The sequence below is a fragment of the Leptinotarsa decemlineata genome, unplaced genomic scaffold (assembly GCF_025532065.1).
Source record: "Leptinotarsa decemlineata unplaced genomic scaffold, Ldec_3_MD MMD2_tig00000199_RagTag_RagTag, whole genome shotgun sequence".
Taxonomy (NCBI): Eukaryota; Metazoa; Arthropoda; class Insecta; order Coleoptera; family Chrysomelidae; genus Leptinotarsa; species Leptinotarsa decemlineata.
This window is the reverse complement of record NW_027412544.1, coordinates 9,540,915-9,563,160: the sequence shown is the minus strand read 5'-3', so window position 1 is coordinate 9,563,160 and position 22,246 is coordinate 9,540,915. Positions and strand designations below refer to the sequence as shown.

The window sequence follows — 22,246 nt, the reverse complement described above, 5'->3', positions numbered from 1 at the left end:
GGTTATAGTTAGGTACCTAGTACCTTATATGAAATTATATTTTTTTTACTGACCTATTCAAAAGTGTAACGAAATATAGGGTGATCCATAAAAAACCACAACTTTGATAGGTCACATCTTTGAGCCACCCTGTAGACTTCAAAATAATTTCCTTCTGTAGCACTAATTAATATACATAAAATGAAATGGATAATTTTTGGAAAAAAATAGTGGTTTTTGAAAAACACAATAAACGGCCAAAACCGCATTTTCATTATGTTCTCATGCTTTGCGAACACTTGTTGAAGTGAATAAGCAGTTTTGGAGATCAGTTTATCCGATTTCGGAAACCAAAAGAAAACTTTTTGAAGAACGGCTGCAGTTAGAGGAACATTACCCATGAACTTGTTTAGATTGGCATATATTATATTTTTGGATGCTTTGGAAAGTCTAGAATTAGCAAAGTGTGACATGAGAGTAGTAACGAAAGTCCTATCATACCCTTTTCATTAAGAAACACTGCTAATTTAACTGATTTATGAATTTAGAATAATTTTCTCGGATGTTTTCTTCTGATTTCGATAACTTGGTTGATGAAAAATGTACGCTGGGAAAAGTGTTTCAGTTCAGGTATGTGGAAAAAATGTTTGTTTTGGGGTGTTCAGTTAAATCATTTTTTCTCTCGATGATTTTCATGTCATTGTCATTGTAAGTGTCATTGTATCGATTATTTCGTCTCGTTGAGGTATTTTAAAAAACAGTCCAGTTCTAAGTCTCTATCGTTCTGCTTTCCAGCAAATATGGACATGTTATGATACAGTGCGTCCCATCTAAATTTTTTTAATGTTTGTAATGTAATGTAATTTTGTTTTATAAATCTGAGAATGGATAACAGATAACAGAATCGTCACTACGACTACTCTCTTTGTGATACATGATTTTAAAGGGAATTAATTTGGAAACAAGCCTGTGTAATGCAACTGAGAATCGTCAAAGTTATGTGAAAATTTCAGTGAAAAATCAGTTACGTACAACGTTATACAAAAGGTTCGAAATGTAATCTATTCCATTCCATTCCATAGAAGAGTATAGGCGATATTCGAAATGTATACGCATATTTCTCATCATTTCTGAAGTTACTACACAACACTCATCTACAATTCTCTGCCTACATTGGACCAAACTGAATGAAAAACACTATGGATTTCATATATTAACATGAAAAAAGCTAATGATGACGAATCAGTTAATCTCGTAGGTCACTTTATCGATCGTCGCCTTCCAAACAGCCTCTTTGCGAAATATTCATTAAAGAAATGACAAGCCAGTCTTGAATATACCTAGACAGTAGGTTGAATGGACTGACGCCTATCAGAAAACAACTACTTCCCTGGCTAATACCAAGAAGGGCGTTGGATTATATCCGACAGACGTCAGTGCAGGAATCTTCACAGAAAATTTCCTGCATACGCAATTGACAATACAACTGAAAGAGTCGACCTTCAATTTTGGAACGGGCACACTTGCACACCGGTTTCGGGCTCATTAGCTACTCATCAGTGCAAGATAGTGGCCATCATCGACCTAAAGTCAATGATATTCCATAATTGAAAATCGGAATTCTTTCAGAGTATTTAATTCCTCTTCCTAAGTTGGAGCGAACAACAAAATGTCTCTCCATCTAGTGGACGAGGTACTAACCAACTACATATCCGTAATTTGCCCGATTCCTCTGAATAAGGAAGAAACACTTTCTTATTAGTCAGTGGGCTATGCTTGAAGACTGGCAGTAAAAAATCTAAAGAAATGAACTTTAAACGTTCAAGCCAGTCTCGAATATACCTACACAGTAGGTTGAATGGACTGGTGCCTATCAGAAAACAACTACTCCGCTGGGTAATACCACGAAGGGCGTTGGATTATATCCGACTGGCGTCAGTGCAGAAATCTTCACCGAAAATTTCCTGCATAAGCAATTGGCAATACAACTGAAAGAGTCGACCTTCAATTTTGGAACGGGCACACTTGCAGACCGGTTTCGGGCTCATTAGCCACTCATCAGTGCAAGATAGTGGCCATCATCGACCTAAAGTCAATGATATTCCATAATTGAAAATTGGAATTCTTTCAGAGTATTTCATTCCTCTTCCTTAGTAGGAGCGAACAACAAAATGTCACTCCATCTAGTGGACGAGATACTAACCAACTGCATATCCGTAATTTGCCCGATTCCTCTGAATAAGGAAGAAAAACTTTCTTATTAGTCAGTGGGCTATGCTTGAAGACTGACAGTAAACAAATCTAAAGAAATGAACTTCAAACGTTCAAGCACTGACGCCTGTCGGATATAATCCAACTACCTTCGTGGTATTAGCCAGGGGAGTAGTTGTTTTCTGTTCTGTGTAGGTATATTCGAGACTGGCTCGAACGTTTAAAGTTCATTTCATTAGATTTGTTTACTGCCAGTCTTCAAGCATAGCCCACTGACTAATAAGAAAGCAAATCCATTTGGTAGACAGGTGAGATCACTTTCAAGTAGATTATAATAATTTTCCATTAACTGAGTGATTGTGGGGTTGACAGTTGAATTAGATTCAACATATTTTTGTTCGGTGAGATTACAGTCAATAAAATATGGATGTAAAATGAGGTGTATGTGAATGAATTTTGAAATAATTTGGATTTACATCACTCTAGTATCTGCAGTTCCGTCTGATCATATGTGGAGAAAGCAGAGAAAGCGGTGATGACTGATGCCATAATCTTCCAAAGGTGGTGTGGTATAATTATTAAATCCACCTGCACAGGCAGTCTCCTAGAACATATCTGTTTTTTTTTCATTAAAATCTAAGTAAACTTGAAAACCAGAGCCCAAATAGTGCTGTACTGACCCACCATAGGTCTCGTCAGGCTGCGTTGTGTTTGAGCTCTGGTTTTCAACTTGTTTCCTTGCAGTAAAAGCTGCAGTGAAAGACAGAGGAGAAATATCGTCGGCCGTCGATGTTGAAGCTTGGTTTTGCAACTGACCGCCTTGGGGAGCCTTGTTCATCTTTGATATCTGAGGATTGAGTTCTCCGTCGATCCCATAGATGGCGTCTTCGTAATGGGAGCTTTCATCGCCCCTATTTACTCAGAGTTGTTCTTTAAGGGCAGTTGAGTCCAGCAATGATTTTTTGGTCCAGTCTAGCACTAGTGACAAAATCTATGGCGGGTCGAAACAGCGCTGTCTGATGTTGAATCATAAATGCTTTGTGTTTGGGCTCTGATGTTCAAATTGTTGCTTGGCAGTGAAAGCTGCAGTGGAAGACAGAAGACGAATCTCGTCGACCGTCGATGTCAAAGCTTGGTTTTGTAACTGACCGGCTTGGGGAGCCTTGTTTATCTTTGATATCCGAGGATTGAGTTATCTGTCGGATATCATATATTTATTTAAGCAAACTAATTAGGTCAGTCCCCAAATTGAAACGAAGACATAATGGGAAACGAGTTGTTACAGAATATGTGGGTTCTACCAAATAGTTTTATAGTTGTGTGTTTTATTTTGATTTTTGTTTTCCAATCCCACGTCTCGTGAAATAATTCGGGAGATTATCTCTCCTTAGTTAAGATCCTGAAACCGCATTTGATGAATGGAAAGAAATAATAAGTGGAAATGAACATATGGTAATTGTCTTGTAAGTCTTGATTTTTACCGTCATTTCCGCACTTGCAATAATATTCAATGCGACTCACTCAAAGAATATCAAAACTTCAAATGGACAGACCTCTTCAACTTGACTTATTCATTGACCGAGATTTTACTAACTAAATCAATTTGCAGTTGATGCTCAAACGGTTCGTGCAACTAAGGAATATGGCATCATCTGTGATTGGTCAAGTTAAAGATGTGGATATCGACCCAAATGGTGTTTTCAAGTACATCCTGATCAAAATAACTAGTCCGAATGCCGAGGGAAAGTTGGAAGATAAATTGATAGTGAGGGGCTATGCTGAGTGTCCATACCACGGTGAGTCATATAATTTAAAATTATATCAGAACATTCAACAATAACTTCATTGTGAAAATAATTACGACGGAATTTTTTAGACACTATTGTCATGTTCATGCAATATACCATGTATCCATAAATCATTATTTTTTTAATATTGAATTATTTTATTATCCGCTTTATTATAATTGTTCACTTGTGTATATGATATGAGATTCAATATCACCTTAACTAAACAACGAGGCCTAATGCATGGGCGCAATGATCACGCTTGCAATCTGCTCAGTAAACATTTCAATATGTACACTTGAGTCTCATTGTCATTTTGAAAATGATGGACAGCATCACAATGACGTTTCCATGATACGTATTTGTTGGAGCAATAATCCTAATTTCCAGCGTTGTATAAACACGAACAATCTGAACCATATATCACATCTTTTTGAGAACGTATGAAATTTGATGAATATTTTAAATCTGACGAATGGCGAATCCATAATACATCCGGAGGACAGGTCTTTATTTTCGGCTCTGAACTTACACAATCTAAATCATATTTATGCCTCAGTGATGATGCAAATTGTGATGAATATTTTGGTATTGTGGAATATTGACAATATAAAAAATATGCAAAGAAAAAAATGTATTAATTTAGAGATACCAATTATCACTCATATGTTAATAATTATATATAAGCTTGCAATGAGAAGAACTGGCGGCCATTATTTGAAAAATGAACTTGAATCTACAATCTACCTTTTACGACCTAGACTACACACCTTTATAACAGAGTAATGCGACAAATACCTTCCTTTTGTAGAATTTGAAAATCATTTTCTCAAGCAATGCTCAGAGTCCACAGTATGAAATATTATACAGAGAGATTAAATAAGAAACGGGATATTATATAAAATATATATCACTTGATGAGTTGATAATTAATTTTTTTAGACTCTAAAATGTTAATTTTCAATATGTATGATCAATTATAGTAATTCCGTTAACCGTCAAATACTCGTTCGATATTATCAAAAAAATGTAAATTCAAGAAATACAGTGCATTTCTTTAATTGTCTGTCCCCTCCCCTTTTATTTTTTGAACGGGTCACCTCAAAAAATTTAAATTTCGGATAATGAAATTAATGCATGAATACTTTATTTTGAAGTGAAATTGGCAGATGAAAATTTCGAAATGGCGACTGAGCGCCATCTGAAAAAAACATTAAATGGAAAGGGAGGTTTTGTGACACATCTTTTTGAAGCCCCTGACGAATACTTCACAACCCTAGAATATTAAGTCAATATATTCACCTACTACAAAATGGCGGAACATTTGATAATTTCCTGAAGACAAACACATTAATATCAATTTTTCTATAAATAATCCTTTTCATCTACCATGTGGCAATTCGAACAACCCGATAAGGTTTGTTAAGTTATTTTTTGTTTATAAAAACGACAAAAAATGTCAGTACGACAATGAACATCATTGTTCAGTTAGAAAATTCTCATTTAGTTTTTGGTTTTACTAGTAGAAAGGTACCACGTCAACAATCTCTAAAATGGTCAACACATCCGTCCAGTCCGGAATAACAGCAAGTGCATATAATTGGTGGGATTGTAGTAAATCCTGAACAGTCGACTTATTCCGTCGCGAATGTTTGTGACGTGTCTCCTTTTACTGTGTGGAGACTGTTGAAATGTTACACAAATTAACTGAAGATAACCCTGATCGAGGAACAGAATGCAAAATCATGACGGAAACCATTGCAAGGTATCCTACCTATCTCCACAATATTTGTTTTAGTGACAAATGGTGACAAATGTTCAGAGCAATGTTCAGAGACAAAACTGCCGTTACCAACCCTCACGTTTTCCAGGTAGCACATACCCAATATCCAGAAAAAATTAACGTTTGGGCAGGAGTATTGGGAAATCATATTATGGAACCTCTATTTATTGATCAAAATTTAACAGGGGAACTGTATTTGAATATGCTGGGAACTACTGTTGACCCTCTCATCACTGGAATCGTCGAAGCTAATCCTAATAAATTCAATATGGATATTGTATTCCAACAAGATGGAGCACCGCCACATTACTCCAGACCAGTAAGAAACTATTTGGATACTACTTTCCTCGTTCGCTGGATTGGCCGTCGAGGTCCTACAGAATGGTCAGCCCGCTCGCCAGATTTCACATAGGCTGTTCATATGTCAAGAAGCTCAAGGCAACCATTTCGAGCATCTTCTGCACTGACCTCAAGCTTATTACCTCATATTATGTAGTTAAATGTCAATGTATTCAGGCAATTATTAAAAATCCGCCATTTTGTAGTAGTTGAAGATATTGACATTATATTCTAGAGTTGTGAAGCATTTGTCAGGAGCTTCAAAATGATGTATCACAAAAGCCCCCTTTCCATTTAATTGTTTTCCCAGATGGCGCCCAGTCGCCACCTTGAGAGATTCATCTGTCAATTTCACTTCAAAATAAAGTATTCATGCATTAATTTCATTATTCCAAATTTCAATTTTTTGAGTTGACCCGTTCAAAAAATAAAAGGCGAGGGGGACATTAAAGACATGCACTGTATATTGGGCTTGTCCCAAGATAAATGTATTATGGAAAGTCATTATGATGCTGCCCATAATTTTCAAACGAAAAATAGTTCTGTTTTTCATTTGACACGTATACAGTTGTCGGTCAATGTATATACAGTTGACCGAGTAGGCAAATACCTACATGAGAACTTGCTTTTACAAAATCTGAAAGTCCAGGCAATGAAGTCCCGGGCAACAACTAGTTTAAAATAAAAACACTGCCATCGTATTTTCTTTTCATTTATATAATTAAGCGAATAATAGACATATTACAAAAGTATTTACAAAGGCCTTAGGTTAATTTCTATTCTAGACTTACTGTATTCATACTACTAGGCATAAAATCTAGGGAATTTCTTTAGATTTCATGTACTCACAACTTACAAATGATTTTTATTCTATATACAAATTTCAGTCATCTTCAAATTTGAATACATCAGTACATTAACGGGTGATATACATTACAATAAGAAATTAAAGGTGCTTCGTATTGTTAAAATATATATTGGAACCATACATTTATATCTGATATGTTCCCAACGTTATATATCTTTATTGGAATTGGTGCTACAAAAATATTGATTCGATATTATATGAACTACGCTAACATAAGTATATCAATTGAGATGGAGAGTCACAAATTGTACTTTCTGCATGTTTCACTACGAAAAGGATTGCTTCATACTCAGTGTGTTACCCAGTATGGACATTTTGATCATTGTCGAGTTATTTGATTTATCCATCAACTATTTGAAATTAATCATCACATAGTACAAGTTGAATTTATTCAATTCCATTTTCTTCTCCACCTCGAAGGTACCAAATGATTCTATTTATCAGTTTTGGCGAGTATTTTCCAGTTTCTAAAGTTTTCGCAATAGACGTTATATATATCTTATATTCAAATAATAAATCATCAAGAAATTATTTTCCACTTCCCAGCTCCATAAGTTGTCACAACTTCCTTGAGTCCATGATTCCAAGATGGGTGTATTTATTTAATAAATACGTGTTAGTAGATATGGTACAAATTTTTTCTCACGTCAAAAATTAAGTTGAAAATCACACAGAATCATAATTACACGATAGACTGAATAATTTTGGTTCGGTGATTTGAAGGTTTTACAAAATTTTATATTTCAATTAAAACAATCCGGGCTAGTAGGCCATGATCGAATGGAATCTAAAGCCGTTACTGCGGCAAGCATCATCGGTGGTATGTGCGTTGACATACTTCGAAGTCTCAGCGACGACTGACTGGTGAGCTACGTGTTCACTCGTATCTACAATACAAGAGAGTGCGATGGTGGAGGGTGCGATGTCAGGTTGTCCATGCAAATGCTCTCTTCTGATTGGTCCGCACTTTCGTTGGGTCGTTCTGATTGGTCCGCACTTTTATTAGGTTGTTCTGATTCGTCCACGTTTCTAGCCTTCTTGAGTACTGCAAACGACGTTTTGTTGATCCGTATACCATCTTGTTTTCTGTTGAAATTTTTGGCATATTGAATAGCTTTCAATGTTCGCCCTATAATGACGTGCGCAGTAATGCGTTGGATTAGACAGGACAGATTTTTTTTTTGTAATTAATTACGTGGTCTGTTTCTACATGTTCTGCAATTACGGATTTCTCCGGTTGCTTGAGGCGGCAGCTACACAGAGGCCCCCTCTTGTGTCTTTAGTCGATCTGATAGTAGTGCGTAGTTGATTAGTTGGCTTGTAAATCGTCTTAATGTTGTGACTTTCAAACAGTTTTCCAACGCGATCCGTGACTTTGTTTATGCAAGGCAAAAAGATTGTGGATACCACAAGTTGGAGTATTTATTTTTCTAGGATGTAGAGCACGTTCGATTCTTTGCACTATAATGGACCTCCCCCACCATCCCCACGGAAATTATAAATACAAGTGAACACGTAGCTCGTCAGCTAGTCAGTCTCTGAGACTTCGATATATAACCTTCGTCTTCGCAGTTACCGCACATACCATTGATGATGTCTGCTGCAGTTGCAAATGTTTGGTACTTCAGGTTCCTTTCGACCACGGCCCACCAGTTAGAAATTCGAACAGCACTGTCCCATATATGAAGTATATGTTATATATTTTTGCCTATTCGAACTATAAATTAGAAATAAGTTGGGATTCACTTTCACCTAAACAACTGGAGTCGCATCTTGATAGTATTAACTAAGTTGGCGAAACATGCATCGCACACTTTCTGGTGATATATGTGATAAAATTATTCCTTATCAATTATGGGTTAGACTTACACCTTGTTGGTGGTTATAGTTACCACCTATTTTCCTTATTTAGTGTAGCATGGAGACTTGAATAAATCACATTCTTCGGAAGGAAATATCAGCAATTGTAGTTGATGTTGACATATTCTGTTAAAAAATGTATTGAACGGACTGTGTGATCCAAACAATGAGTTTAGGTTAGGGATCATGATGAAATTTTTCTGAAGACATAGATATGGTGATGTTGAATTATTGACATCAATATTAACTGCTTGAAAAAAACTATAAATCTCTAAATAATTTTATCTCACCAGATCATCTGTATTGATAGCAGGCTACCACCCAGAGACCCCACTTGTAAGTTCTGCAGTCAGCTATGATGTTTATTTAATATCCTAAATAATATTTAATTACTAACAGTTTCGTTAATGTTATGAAGTACTCCTCTTTCTCAAGCAACACCATGCGCGCTGTAGGCTGAATCCCTTGTGTTTACATTCTTTTTCTTCCATTGGTAGTCCGTTGACACATTCCTCCCGTTTCGTAATTTCTTCAGAAGTATCAACTCTATTAACAGTCATGATTTCATCGAACATTTCTAGTTGAGGCTTGATCCCAAGCTTTCTAGGTTGGTCTTTTTCTTGTTGAATTTCACATTGCTCCACATTAAGTTCGCCTCTGGGTTCTTTGTTTATTTCTACTATGACCTGAAAACAAAATGAGTGAAGAGAATAATTCAATAATATATACTCGTATACTCATAAATTTTTTAAGTATAAAACACAAGCACTACAGGAAAATCCCCAAGGCGCTCTAAGAGCGATGCCTGTGCGAAAGTAGTGATTCATTTCATTGGATTGGACTTCCATTGTCTAATATGATATATGTAAATTGATTTGAAATCCCTGAAAGAATCTATAAAAAATTAAAAAGATTAGCTGAAAAATGACAATTATATTAGGCAAAAAAAGTGCTTCGGGTGATCACCCGAAGACGGTTGTGGATACTAACATTTGAAACGTCGTGAAGTAACTTGGCTTGGAATCTTTTAATTTTTGATTTTCATTTCTTGGTAATAATTTTTAATATTCATCTCGTGTTAATAGTTCAATTTTTTGAGGTTTTGATTGTTGCTTGTATTTCATTACATTGTAATTTTTTTTTTGCTTAATATAATTGTTATCTTTCAGCTTATATTTTTAATTTTTTATAGAATCTTTCAGGGATTTCAAATCAAATTATATCATATCAGACAATGGAAGTCCAAACCAATGAAATGCACTACGAAACATCTCCAAACAAAAGTAGTGATTCACTTTCGATTTGAATCGCTGGAGATTAAATCCATTTGGAAAAACGTTCTCAGGAAGTTTATTCCACATGAACGCAGTTTTTCAAATGAAAGAGTTCTTGATCAGTGAAGTTCGAGGTGTACTGAGTTGAACCTCAAAATGATGAGTGCTATACAAAACTAAAATGAATTCATAGCAGTATTTAACCTATGAGGTGGAAAAATCGTTATAAATAACTTGTTTAAATAGTTTTCATTTTGGGTACTGAAAAACTTGTTCGGAAATAACGAAAAAAACAGTTTTTAAATGTTGTTGGGTTTCTTTCAGGTAGCCTTACCAAAATTTCAGAGATTGTAGAACTTGAGATGGCCGTTTTGCCGGATTTTGAAATCTGATTCCAAATAAAACTTCGCCAGATATAAGTGAAAACTCAAAATGGTGGAAATTTCAAATATTTTTCCGCTCGCCAGATTCACATCTTCAGAGCTGGAATGAATGTCTTTTAATGATCTTTACTCGCAAAAAAATGTACAGAAAAATATTTATCATCAGTATTGGATTAAAATTGACTAAGATATGGAACTTTTTTGCGCGCCGCGATTTTGAAATATTTTTTCAGCTCTGAGCTGATTTCTGCACTCTTGAGCACTCCCTGGCTTCACAGCGCTCCAAAAAGTTCAACGCTCATATTTATCTTGTGATGCACTGTTTGGAACCTTTTATGTAGTAATGAATATTACATGTTTCAATCACCAAATGATCATCTTCAAGAGAAAGATTGAAGTTTAATCTTCCTCTTGAAGATGATCACTTGGTGTTTGAAACACGTGTCGAGGTGTTGTAAATAACGGTTTGCTGTTGGGATAAAACTCCAGTAATATTCATGTTTATCGTTTGAAAATCATTTTTTATTTTTCAAATAATCTCATGGAATTCTTATTTCACTAGAAAAATATATCTGGACTCCTGATATGACTGAAACATTTTTTCAAATGTGTATTTTTGCTAGCTATAAGAAGATATTGATTGCAAATTGATATCTTGAATATTCTCAAAGTTGTTTAACATGTAACATATTTTTTGGTAGCTATTTTGGAGTGAAAAAATAAAAAAGCGAAGAAAATTCTAGGTACATTTTACTCGTTATTTGTGAACATTCGTGCTATAGATGTGAATTTAGAGAATAGAAAATTTTTTGGAATTCCCAACGTTTTAAATTCTCAATTGCTTATATTTAGCCAAGTTTTGATCGGATCCGATTAAATACATTCGCATTTATAAAAGTTCTACAGTTCCTGAGATTTTAGTAAGGCTACATACAATCAGTATGAAAAACTGTGTTTTCGTTCTATTCGAACATTTTTCCATCGAAAGGGGTATACCAGTACTTTTCAAGAGGGGTCCATTTTTGATTAAAGAAGCTTTTTGACTTTCTACTTCTGAGTGAACTGAGTGCTTCATCTTGTAATGTTATTCAGAAAAGCGCTGATGGGGCAAGTGTTTCATTCCGAATTTTCGAAGTCCGCCATCGTTACTCTTCCATGGTATGTTACATGGAGTAGCGTTCCTATGAGATTCCATCACATAACGAATGTTTGGAATACAATATGAATAGAAGAAATTTATTTTCGTATAATTCAATATTCATATGACACTAATTGTTTTGAAAGTACTTCAACGTAATTCAATGTTTATGTGAAAGTACTTGTTTCGGGAAGGCTTTTTATTTCAGTTTGTTGAAACTGAAAGTAATTTCTATGCATTAATGTGAACCAAATCTTGTGAACTTAAGTTTATCACAATTTTGCCAAGAAGTAGACAATTTCACTGTTAGCTTAGATATTTATCCTCCATCAGGCCAGATTCTTTCGATCTTTTTTATGTTGTTCTGCTGTTTTAAAAAAACTGTTTAAATCTGTTTAAAATCTGTTTTTCCCTTAATCAGCTGTAATGGATGGTATTGCTATTATACTTGTTTTTCAGGTAGTTTTCAGTTTTGAATTATTGAATATTGAATATAATTGTAATTGTATAATTTTTTTTGTTTTAATGAAGAGTTTTATTAAAGAACAATTTTTTTACTAATAATAGATAGTGTCCCATATTGAAAATACCACTTTCATAAACGCCTCAGTTGGAATAGACCCCAAAGTAGGCGTTTTTGAAAGTGCTGTATAAATATCAGAATGTTTCAAAAGATTTGTGTTTTTTGTAGCTTCATATCTCAATCAATATGTATTCTACTGTGTAGTAGTATATACCGATTGATGAAAAAAATGTGTTCTCTATACATTGATGCTTCATAAATTTTAATTTTTTGCCCCTTTTCAACTCATAACTATGAGATATCATTTAGCGATTTTCGAACATTTTTCCTCCACGAATTCAAATTGAAACAAAACACTGCCGAAACAGCCCGAAAAATTCACTCGGTATTTGGCATATACAGTGTGTCCGCAAAGTATGAAATAAATTAGATATTTCTAAAACCAAAGGTAGTTTTACAAAATTATGAAACACATCGATTTTTAATTTTAATATTTTATATTTTACAACAAAATTTCTTTATACAGGGTGATCCATATTAATGTGATGACGTCATCGGTAATTTTTTAAATGCAACACCCTGTATTTGGTGTCAGTTTTAGATAATCGGTAACGAACTGATTCCGAAAAGGTATTATACTGGGGTCTAATGGACAGAATTTGAAAGATGTGCGCTTAGAAAATAAATCTTATTGATATCTAATAAAAGTTGAAATTTATTATTTATTTTATATTTTTTTCTAATGATTAATTTAACAATAGGAAAGTAATCCAGTAATAAATACATTACTTTATTTTAAATGTTCGAACTGTAGTCCTTGCTGTATTTGACAGTAACCTATACGTTGAAATAAAGTCTTGTTGAACCTTGTTTATGGTTTTTTGAGAAATATTGTTCATTTCTGTTCGAATTCTCACTTTTAATTCTTGAATATTTGCTGGTTTCGTTTTATAACAAAATTCTTCGGATGACCCCACATAAAGTAATCCATCGGATTTAAGTCTGGGGACCTCGCTGGGCATTCAACATTTGCAGCATAATGTGGAGGCGCACCATCCTGCTGAAACCATAAACTTTCATCAAAACTTCCAGGATTATTTCTACTGGGGAATGAATTAATTAAAGTAGGTACAAGATATCCCCTTAAAAACTGAAGGTATGTTGGCCCGTCTAAAGTACCATCGAAAAAGTAGGGTCCGATGATCCTGTTTCTTACAATGCCAGCCCATACATTTACCATTTGCGGGTATTGGTATGATGCTCACGCATCCAGTGGGGGTTTTCTTTGGCCCAGTAACTACAATTCTGACAATTGACCCCACCATTTAATGTTAAAGTGGCTTCATCAGAAAAAATTATATTTTTTACGAGGAGACGGTCTCGATGACAGTTATTCATCATAGCTTCACAAAATTCTATTCTTCTATCTGAATCATCCTCGTTTAATTGCTATTGAAGTTCGATTGTAAAGGGATGCCATTTTACCAATTTCAGTATTTTGTGTACAGTTGTTTTACTGACATCGAAATCACGACTAACCTTACGAAAAGCAAGTAGAACATCTAGTTTTGTCGTTTGTTTGAAGGTGGTTGACAATGTTCCGTGGTCTATTTCATCAGTTCGGACTTCCATTGTCTAATATAATATAAATCGATTTGAAATTACTGAAAAAATATTAAAAAGAATAACCGAAAATAACAATTTTATTTGAACAGAAAAACTGAAATTACAAAGAAATAACATAAAACCAAACAACAACCAAAAAACAGAAAATTGAAATCTTAATAAAAGCTGAAAATTAAAAATGATTATTAACAAAAAATTAAAAATAGGAATAAAAATCAAAAGATTCCAAACCAAGTTATATCACGACCTTTCGATTGTTGGTATCCACAATCGTCTTCGGGCGATAACTGGTTTTGTATCATTATTTACAGAAGGACGACCTGATTTGCGTGCATTTTCAACTGTACCAGTTTCTCGAAATTTCTTTTCCATCTTAATCTTACTTACTGCTGACTGGGTTATGCGTCTTTCTGGATATATTTCATTAAATAAATTACACACTTCCATCTGAGTTCGCGATCTGTCTCCATAGCCAATCATCATAAGTATTTCAATTCCTTGCTTTACACTTAAATTCATCACTACTACAAATTAATTCGAAGCAATACTACAGAAAATTCATGAATTAATACAACAACTACTGTCCTATTTAACAGTTACTGAACGTCAATCGAAATAATGCCGCCGAGCCGCCTAGTTTTTGAAATTATTAAAAATACTTGTTAGCACGGTTACTATCAACTACAGCAAGGACTACAGTTTGAAAATTTAAAATAAAGTCATGTATTTATTACTGGATTACTTTCCCATTGTTAAATTAATCATTAGAAAAAAATATAAAATAATTAATTAATTTCTACTTTTAATAGATATCAATAAAATTTATTTTCTAAGCACACATCTTTCAAATTCTGTCCGTTAGACCCCAAGTATCATACCTTTTCGGAATCAGCTCGTTACGGATTATCTAACACCAACTACAGGGTGTTGCATTTACAAAAATTACCGATGACGTCATCACATCACCCTATATAATGAAATTTTGTTGTAAAATGTAGAATATTAAAAAACAAAATAGACGTGTTTCAGGTTTTTGTAAAACGTCATTTGGTTTTGGAAATATCGAATTTATCTCATACTTTGCGGACACACTGTATAGTGTCAATGAACACACTCTTCGACGATGGTTCGCGAAATTTTTTTCCTAAGATTTAATCTTCGAAGAGAACCCTGAAGTAGTGGACCTACAGTAATTCCACATAGCGGAAGAACTGGGCGTCAGCTCCCATGCGTTTTTTGATGGTTTAAAATGTAATGGAAAGGTCAGAAGTGGGTGCCCCAAAAATTGTGTCGGCACCAGTCCGAGTTGGTCTATAGAAGAGCTCCGATCCTGCTCCACGACAAAGCCCGTCTGCACCTTTCACAAATCACCGTCCGAAAATTACTCGAATTGAAGGTGCACCGGTGGAACCTTCCCTAATCAAGACCAGGTAAAAACGGCTTTCGTCGACTCCATCGAATCCCGAGCACACAATTTTTATGCTGACAGAATTAATCGACGTTGTTACGTTGGCAAAAGTACACTGATTCAAATGGCGCTTATTTCGATTGAGTTGAATTAGTATTCACTGAGATATTACAGTTAAAATTAGACTTATAAAATCGGACAAAACCTCTGAAACAACCAACCAAAGAATATTGACAGCAACACGACGTATTCTCAAAGAGGTATTAACAAGACCGCTTGGTTCATTATGAGCTACATCGAAAAACGCTCTTATGCGTTACATGTGTTATTTTATTCAATCATGAAGCGTTTTGTAAACTTTAAAGGCATGTATTTTTAAGTAGATTGATTTTTGTTTGTAAGAAACCAATAAGAATATGTCGTTGTGATGGATGAAAATAATTCAATAGAAATTTTGTTATAATTTCGAAAGAAACACGTTTCAATTGAATCTTTTCATTAAGTATTTTACCACTTGCGTATAAAAAAAACTATATATTTAAATAAAAAAAATCATATTCGACAGATATTTGACATATAGGCATAGTTTAGTATACATATGATTGAATCGATTTAAAACTCATTTTGAAATCTTCAAATAATTTTTTTTGCTAGATTTACTATTCATATTGAAAAAAACCCTTATAGTGGTTGGCAAGGAATTGAAATTTTTTTTAAATTAGCTATCACACGCACCCTCGTTCTATTTGAATATTGTAAAGGGGGTGCTATCACCTCTTTCATGTTGAAGGGGGAGGTACGAAATTGTACTCGACCAATTTTTGTTTGGAATTGAAAATTTGCGTGTTTTGAGGATTTAACTTATGAATAAGTAAATCACGTATATAATTGATTTATTCCTCACATATGGACTCCGCTTTGTTCAAAGAAATCTAAAAATTGCTGGGTAACCCGTATTATCAACTGGATATATCGATGAAAACTCACTTTTTCCTCCTTATCTCACGTGCCGTCTTTTTCCGGTTTAACGGGGTCCGGACATTGCATCGGAGCAGTCGATTTCAATTTCAATTGCATGCTAGGCCGTATAACCTTCATCAAGGTTTCCGTTTGATCTGTGTCGGAACACGTATGCATTAGGGTGAAGGGCAATTTCAGGTTGACTTCTCCTCCCATCATGCTGACCACCAGTTTCACTTTGACGTAGTACGAGACGTAAATGGCGAAAACGTTTCGATCGTCCGGATTATGGAACTGAAACAATAAATAATATTGAGACGTAAATCTGTTCTAAAGTTACAGCTATCGACGGGAGAATTTGGCGTCGGGCTGTGTTCATAGACAAAGTTCAGCTCCAGCTGAAATCCAACATGTTGAATAAATTGAGGGAGTGTCACAAAATATAGAATAAAACGGAACACGTTAACATATTCCAGTGTAGGGAAATAATAAACAGAAAACGAATACATACGTACGGTTTGTTGTCCAACAAGGATTTTCCAACGTTTCAGCGACAAAACCTTTTATAACATATAAAATGTGTAATGTAATAAACTAATAGGTGTGATTTAATGTGAAGTTTATTTTCTTTTTCTTAGAGCTGGTACATGAGAGCTTGTACTCAAAAATGGTGGTTTCTCTAATAGTATTATTTATGATATTATGGTTGTCCTTTCTATTCTTCTGGATAACATAGTTGCTCACGTCCACCGTTCTCTTTTATAATCAAATACAAGCAAAAAACTCTCTTAGAATCCAAGTTTCCATAAACATCGATTTCTGTAACTTGTTAGTCACCATATATTAAAAAATAAATGTCTATGAACGTGGGTCAATAAAAAATATCAGGACCTCTTTTTCATAGAATTTCATGAAGAGCAATGAAAGTAATAGTCAATTTTTTCATATAAATTATAGAGCCAAAGATATTGAAAAAATTTTGTTCGAATCATCGACATCAAATAAAGAAAACTTCCTCCGAATTGAAAATATAATAAAATCAAATACAATGAAATCGAATTGGTTTAGGATATTGTTAAAAAAATTGGTAGAAGTATATTTTCTGCTGATTATTATTTCGGTTCCATTTTTATGTATTTTACAATGATAGTTCCGGTATATAGGTTGCATCCTGTTCGTTGGTAAATGACTAAGTCAGTAAACTATTATCGACATTGACGATAGTATTCACTTACCGTTGAGGTTACTGTTGAAGCCAAACTGGTTCCTGACTTGTTGTAAGATTCTTCAAGCGCTATCCAATTTTTCGTGGAACTCTTCATCGGTAACAAACTATACGTTTTATCAAATGATTTTCCACTATGAACGGGACAATCTTCCTTAGGATTCAACATCGCAACGACATTCTTAAATTTTCCATTGGAAAACATGCAAACGTCTACGTGTTGCACTACAAAAATCTGTAAAAAAATTGAGTATATCATTTAAAAACTCTTAGACAGAATAAATAATTATTTGAAAAAACTTAAAAAACACGCTTTAATAATGATAATATGAGGGGCTCATCATGGCTTGCCAGGATGGTGTCTTCCACACCTCAGTCTACCGCAGTCGCGTGATGCGGGTATAGAGGTTTCTGACACAAGGTTCAGGGCCTGCTGCGAAGCATCCGAGATCTAATGCACTTGTTATCAGCATGTCCAGCATATGCGGTTGCGGCCTATATCCATTGACATAACGCGGCCCTAAGAGTACTATATTACCATCTACGGCACTCTTATGGTATTGATGAGACACCGGTGGTGCCCTACGCTCCGGGGGATATTGAATCCGTTATGGGGAACGAGAAGTGCCGAATTTATTGACATAAATATATCCATTGACATAACGCGGCCCTAAGAGTACTATATTACCATCTACGGCACTCTTATGGTATTGATGAGACACCGGTGGTGCCCTACGCTCCGGGGGATATTGAATCCGTTATGGGGAACGAGAAGTGCCGAATTTATTGAAACTATTAGTTCCCCACTCTCAGGCTCATACAAGCCAATAAGCCTGATGTAGTCCTTCTCGACCACTAGAGCGAGACAAATATCTTCCGAAAAGAGGAGGAAAAACGTATAAAATATCGAGATTTTCTCTTCGAACTCCGCCGACTCTATCCAGACCACTCTGTCAAGATGGTTGTTCTGATTATTGGAGTCCTTGATGGAATGATGTCCTCTCTACTCTCGAATCTTAAAATCATACCGGCTTGCCGCACTAGGGCTGAAATCTTAGCCGGACAGATGCAAAAGGCTTTGATTCTTGACTCACTGCGCTTGCATAGGGCACATGATTCTCGTACCCAATGATTACTTACCCCACGGTGTGGGGAGCGGTCGTTGGTTGATAATGCTGGCGCGTCCTCCCAAAAGTATCGGGGCTTCGGGGGATAGGGCTTGACTAGCGCATACTACGGTAAAAACAAATTAAAAGTGTATTAGAACAATAGATAAAAATAGAAAAGAAAATAAATATGATAAATCACTGAAGCTTGAAGCTTGTGTGTGATAATACTTTATTAATAATAAACTAATACCTATACAATAATGATCATAAAGGAAGAAATGCATGTGCAAACATAATAATTCACTAATATAAGTGCGTTTAGGAAGAGTCTTTTTTAGTTATATTGGTCTAGTCTAGTCCGGTTTAGTTTGACATATTCGAGTATTGGGTTTCTGCGTAATTCGAGTGGAGATAAGTGTATAGTTTTTTATATGGGTAATAATATTTGGGTAATATGGGTAATACACTGGTCACAGTGTATTACAAACATTTCAAGTCGATGAGAGCATTAAAAAGTTTTCTCTCGGTGGTTGTTATCCACATTTTAACATGATGCTTGAATTTATGTATGACTGTATGAGGAAATTATTTAATCCTAGCGATCCTGATCTGATCCTATTGTCACCGATTCTTGATAAGTGTAGAAAGTTCAAAATACATCTGTCCCTTTGAAGTTATTCGAAATCGAGTCCAAAGGAGTCGGTTACAAACAAGCAAACATACAAGTGAAGTTAATATAAGCAAAAAGATTCAGCAGTTTATGTCTTCAATGAATGTTCATATAAAGTATATAATATTTTTCACTTTTACCCACTTCGTATTTAACAAACTAGCGGTGTTATGGGTTTTATGATCATGGTTCATTACAAATGAAATAGTCATGGCGATTCAGCAAAAAAATAACCAGAAAAACAACAGCCAAATAGAAACCTATTCAAAACAGTGAGTTATGATGGCAATTATCTAATTTTTACTTTCTAATTTAGAATGTATGTAAGATGTATTAAAGCGCTACATAATACGTGTTTTTCACCTCATCTGTAACTCTTACAATTTTCTAGATCCCCATGTTTTCACTCGATTTTCACTCGCCTGGTATAAATTCCATTCAGTCAATATTATTATGATGTCTGACTTTAATTCTTTTTTGAAAATGTTAGCCTTGGATATGATCTGACTAAAATTACTCAAAACTATTGAAATCCCTTCAAAGACATGATGGAACGACTTAGCTGAAGGCCTTATCGCATATTTCTATTCACAGTCACGTTTATTTGACAAAGGTGTCTTTCCATTTTCAGTCACCGGATGTTTCAGCCGCTTGGTTGTAGATTATCTCTCAACATGAAACTGAAACTTTATAGAATAGACACTTGAGCTCGGTTTTTCTCATAACCCAACCATACATATTCCGTTACAGATTGATTCTGCCACGTTTTATGGTTCACTGGAAAATAAGCTAGATTCATCACGTTTTTCTTGGAATGGGTCATGATGTTAAGTGACGCATTCTAGGTGTAAAAATATAATGAAATTTACGTCATATACTTGAGACACACACAATACAGTTGGGACAACGAAATAATGTACATGGGTCAATTTGAAATCAATTTTATAAATTTCTTCAGCACCATTTTGATTATTCTATAAAAGCATTATATTTCATATTCCGTTTTCGAACTCCAATATCCGGCAGTTTGAATATTCTAGTATTTCACTAAACAAAACCATTTTCAATAGACATGGTGAATTTGCCAAAATGTTACTGTGCCCGGCTAATGATTGAAAGGTCTTCGGCTCAACCTCGATCACATATTTTTCAAGAGATAATTTTTCTAGTTGAAGTTGGCCTGATTCTGCAACGTTAAATGGCTGACGGACTTCCACATTGCCACTTTTTCCCTGCTACATAATCACAGTTTTATTTTTGTTTTTCTTTTCTTTTTCTTCTTATTTGTTTCCTTTTCAGGGTTAAGTGGAAGAACATTTTTCGTGATGTATTTCATTACGGACGATGAACTTCGCTCTTTATTTCAATAGTAAGTTGAATATACAAGTTATGTTGTTTTTTGTTTTGATTATAAAATGATAAAGGCGATATTATTATTATTTGCTATCCGACGTTTCGTATTCCGACCACCATCATCAACTTTTTTTTATGGGCGCTACATTGGATTCTTTCTGTTTTGATAGAACCAGATTCTACCTTTTCAATGATGGATCATAAGTTATCATTCTTTTTCGAAAAATTAATTCTTATCATAATAGGCTTTGACTTTGATGTTTCTGAATTTGACTTTCAATTTGTTACATTCAATGACATTTTGTTATTGTACAAGTCATTGAAGTTTTGGCGCAAAATGGCTTTCAAGAATGAAAAAAAGAGATATGATACAAATTTATTACAAATACAATAAAAACAGTGTTAGGACATCGGAAATGTATTTAAACTTGTATCCCGGAAGACGACAACCACATTGAACTATGTTCAAGTTATAGGATCAAAATCTCACCGAGTTTGGTGAGTTTGATAAATGAGGTGTGTACGAGGTAAATGATGATAACTTATGATACATCATTGAAAAGGTTAAATCTGGTTCTATTCAAAACAGAAAGAATACAATGTAGCACCCATAAGAAAAAATAAAATTGATGATGGTGGCCGGAAGACGAAACGTCGGATATCAAATCTGAAAACACCATTATGTAGCAGGGAAAAAGTGGCAACGTGAAAGTGTCATTTATTTCCAAACTGTTCGTTAAATAAAGCCAGAAAAGTATAAACCGCAACTTTGCCCCAATTTAACCATCTTCGTATCTCACTTAGTTTCCGAGATCCCAATGGTGAGAATAGAATTTGAAAAACCCTGTATACCAAAAACATTTCATTTATTCATTTTATTGATAAGCATGTGTATTCTTGTTTAATTTGAAAGGTACTCATTCTCCACATATCATGTATGTTATCGGTTCCGACTCCCATTGTCTAAAAAAAGGAAAAACATGTAGGAACTATCAAAAATACCAAGATCCAAGTATTCATCTGAAAATGGGAAAGTATATCAAAATATGATAATGATAATCATAAGTGATCATGAAATTCAATAGTATATACATGCTAATTTATTAAGAATACACATTTTTGTGATAATAATAAAATAATCAATGTTGAGGAAACACTATTAGGTGCTAATTAAGTGCTAAACGGTGAGGATCGTGAAATTTCCTAATTAATAAACAAAAGCTTCCAATTTCGCTAAACAACAGATCTAAGAATCAGGTATCTCGAAAACGAGGACGAATGCTCTATCAGGTATAAACTAAGCGTGGTAATAAAGTGCTAATTAGGTGCTTGCAAGAAATTAAGATGAAAACGACCGCCAATAAGCGAAAAAAAAATTCGAGATACCTGATTTGAGAAAAAAAATTAACAATATGCAATAAAGTCTTGAGATACTCGTAAACTAATACATAGACAATCAAACAATCAAAATAAAGTGCTAATTGAGTGCTCACTAGATATTCATAGTAAAACTAGATTATTTAATGCCTATGGAGCTCATGGACCTGAAAACCACCATGACTGATGTAGGTACTGAATTTTTATAGTACGTTATTTAATAAATAAGGGCAAGAAATCAAAGTGCTTATTAGGTGCTCACTAGATAAATAATAGTAAACCTAGATTCCATAATGCCTATGGGGCATTATGGAAAACTACTATGTCTGATGGACTGAGTTCTTACCAGTACGTTCCTCGATAAGTAAGGGTA

The 22,246-nt window shown here is 34.6% G+C and overlaps 2 protein-coding genes across 3 annotated transcripts in view; one reads left to right on the top strand and one right to left on the bottom strand.

Moving 5' to 3' along the window:
• The window catches only part of LOC111516748 (14 kDa phosphohistidine phosphatase), a 188,490-nt gene that overhangs the window by 11,884 nt on the left and 154,360 nt on the right, over nt 1-22,246 (top strand). Inside the window, exon 2 of the mRNA XM_074172907.1 lies at nt 3,800-3,986. Coding sequence (XP_074029008.1) covers nt 3,803-3,986 — 184 coding nt within the window. The 5' untranslated portion in view covers nt 3,800-3,802. The remainder of the gene's footprint in view (nt 1-3,799; nt 3,987-22,246) is intronic.
• Nucleotides 6,796-22,246, bottom strand: part of LOC111518159 (arrestin homolog) — a 472,237-nt gene continuing 456,786 nt past the window's right edge. For both annotated transcript variants that reach the window (XM_074172905.1, XM_074172906.1), the window contains 3 exons: nt 17,375-17,599; nt 16,167-16,433; nt 6,796-9,513 (listed from right to left, as the gene is read on the bottom strand). In XM_074172905.1, coding sequence (XP_074029006.1) covers nt 16,182-16,433; nt 17,375-17,599 — 477 coding nt within the window. In that variant the 3' untranslated portion in view covers nt 6,796-9,513; nt 16,167-16,181. The remainder of the gene's footprint in view (nt 9,514-16,166; nt 16,434-17,374; nt 17,600-22,246) is intronic.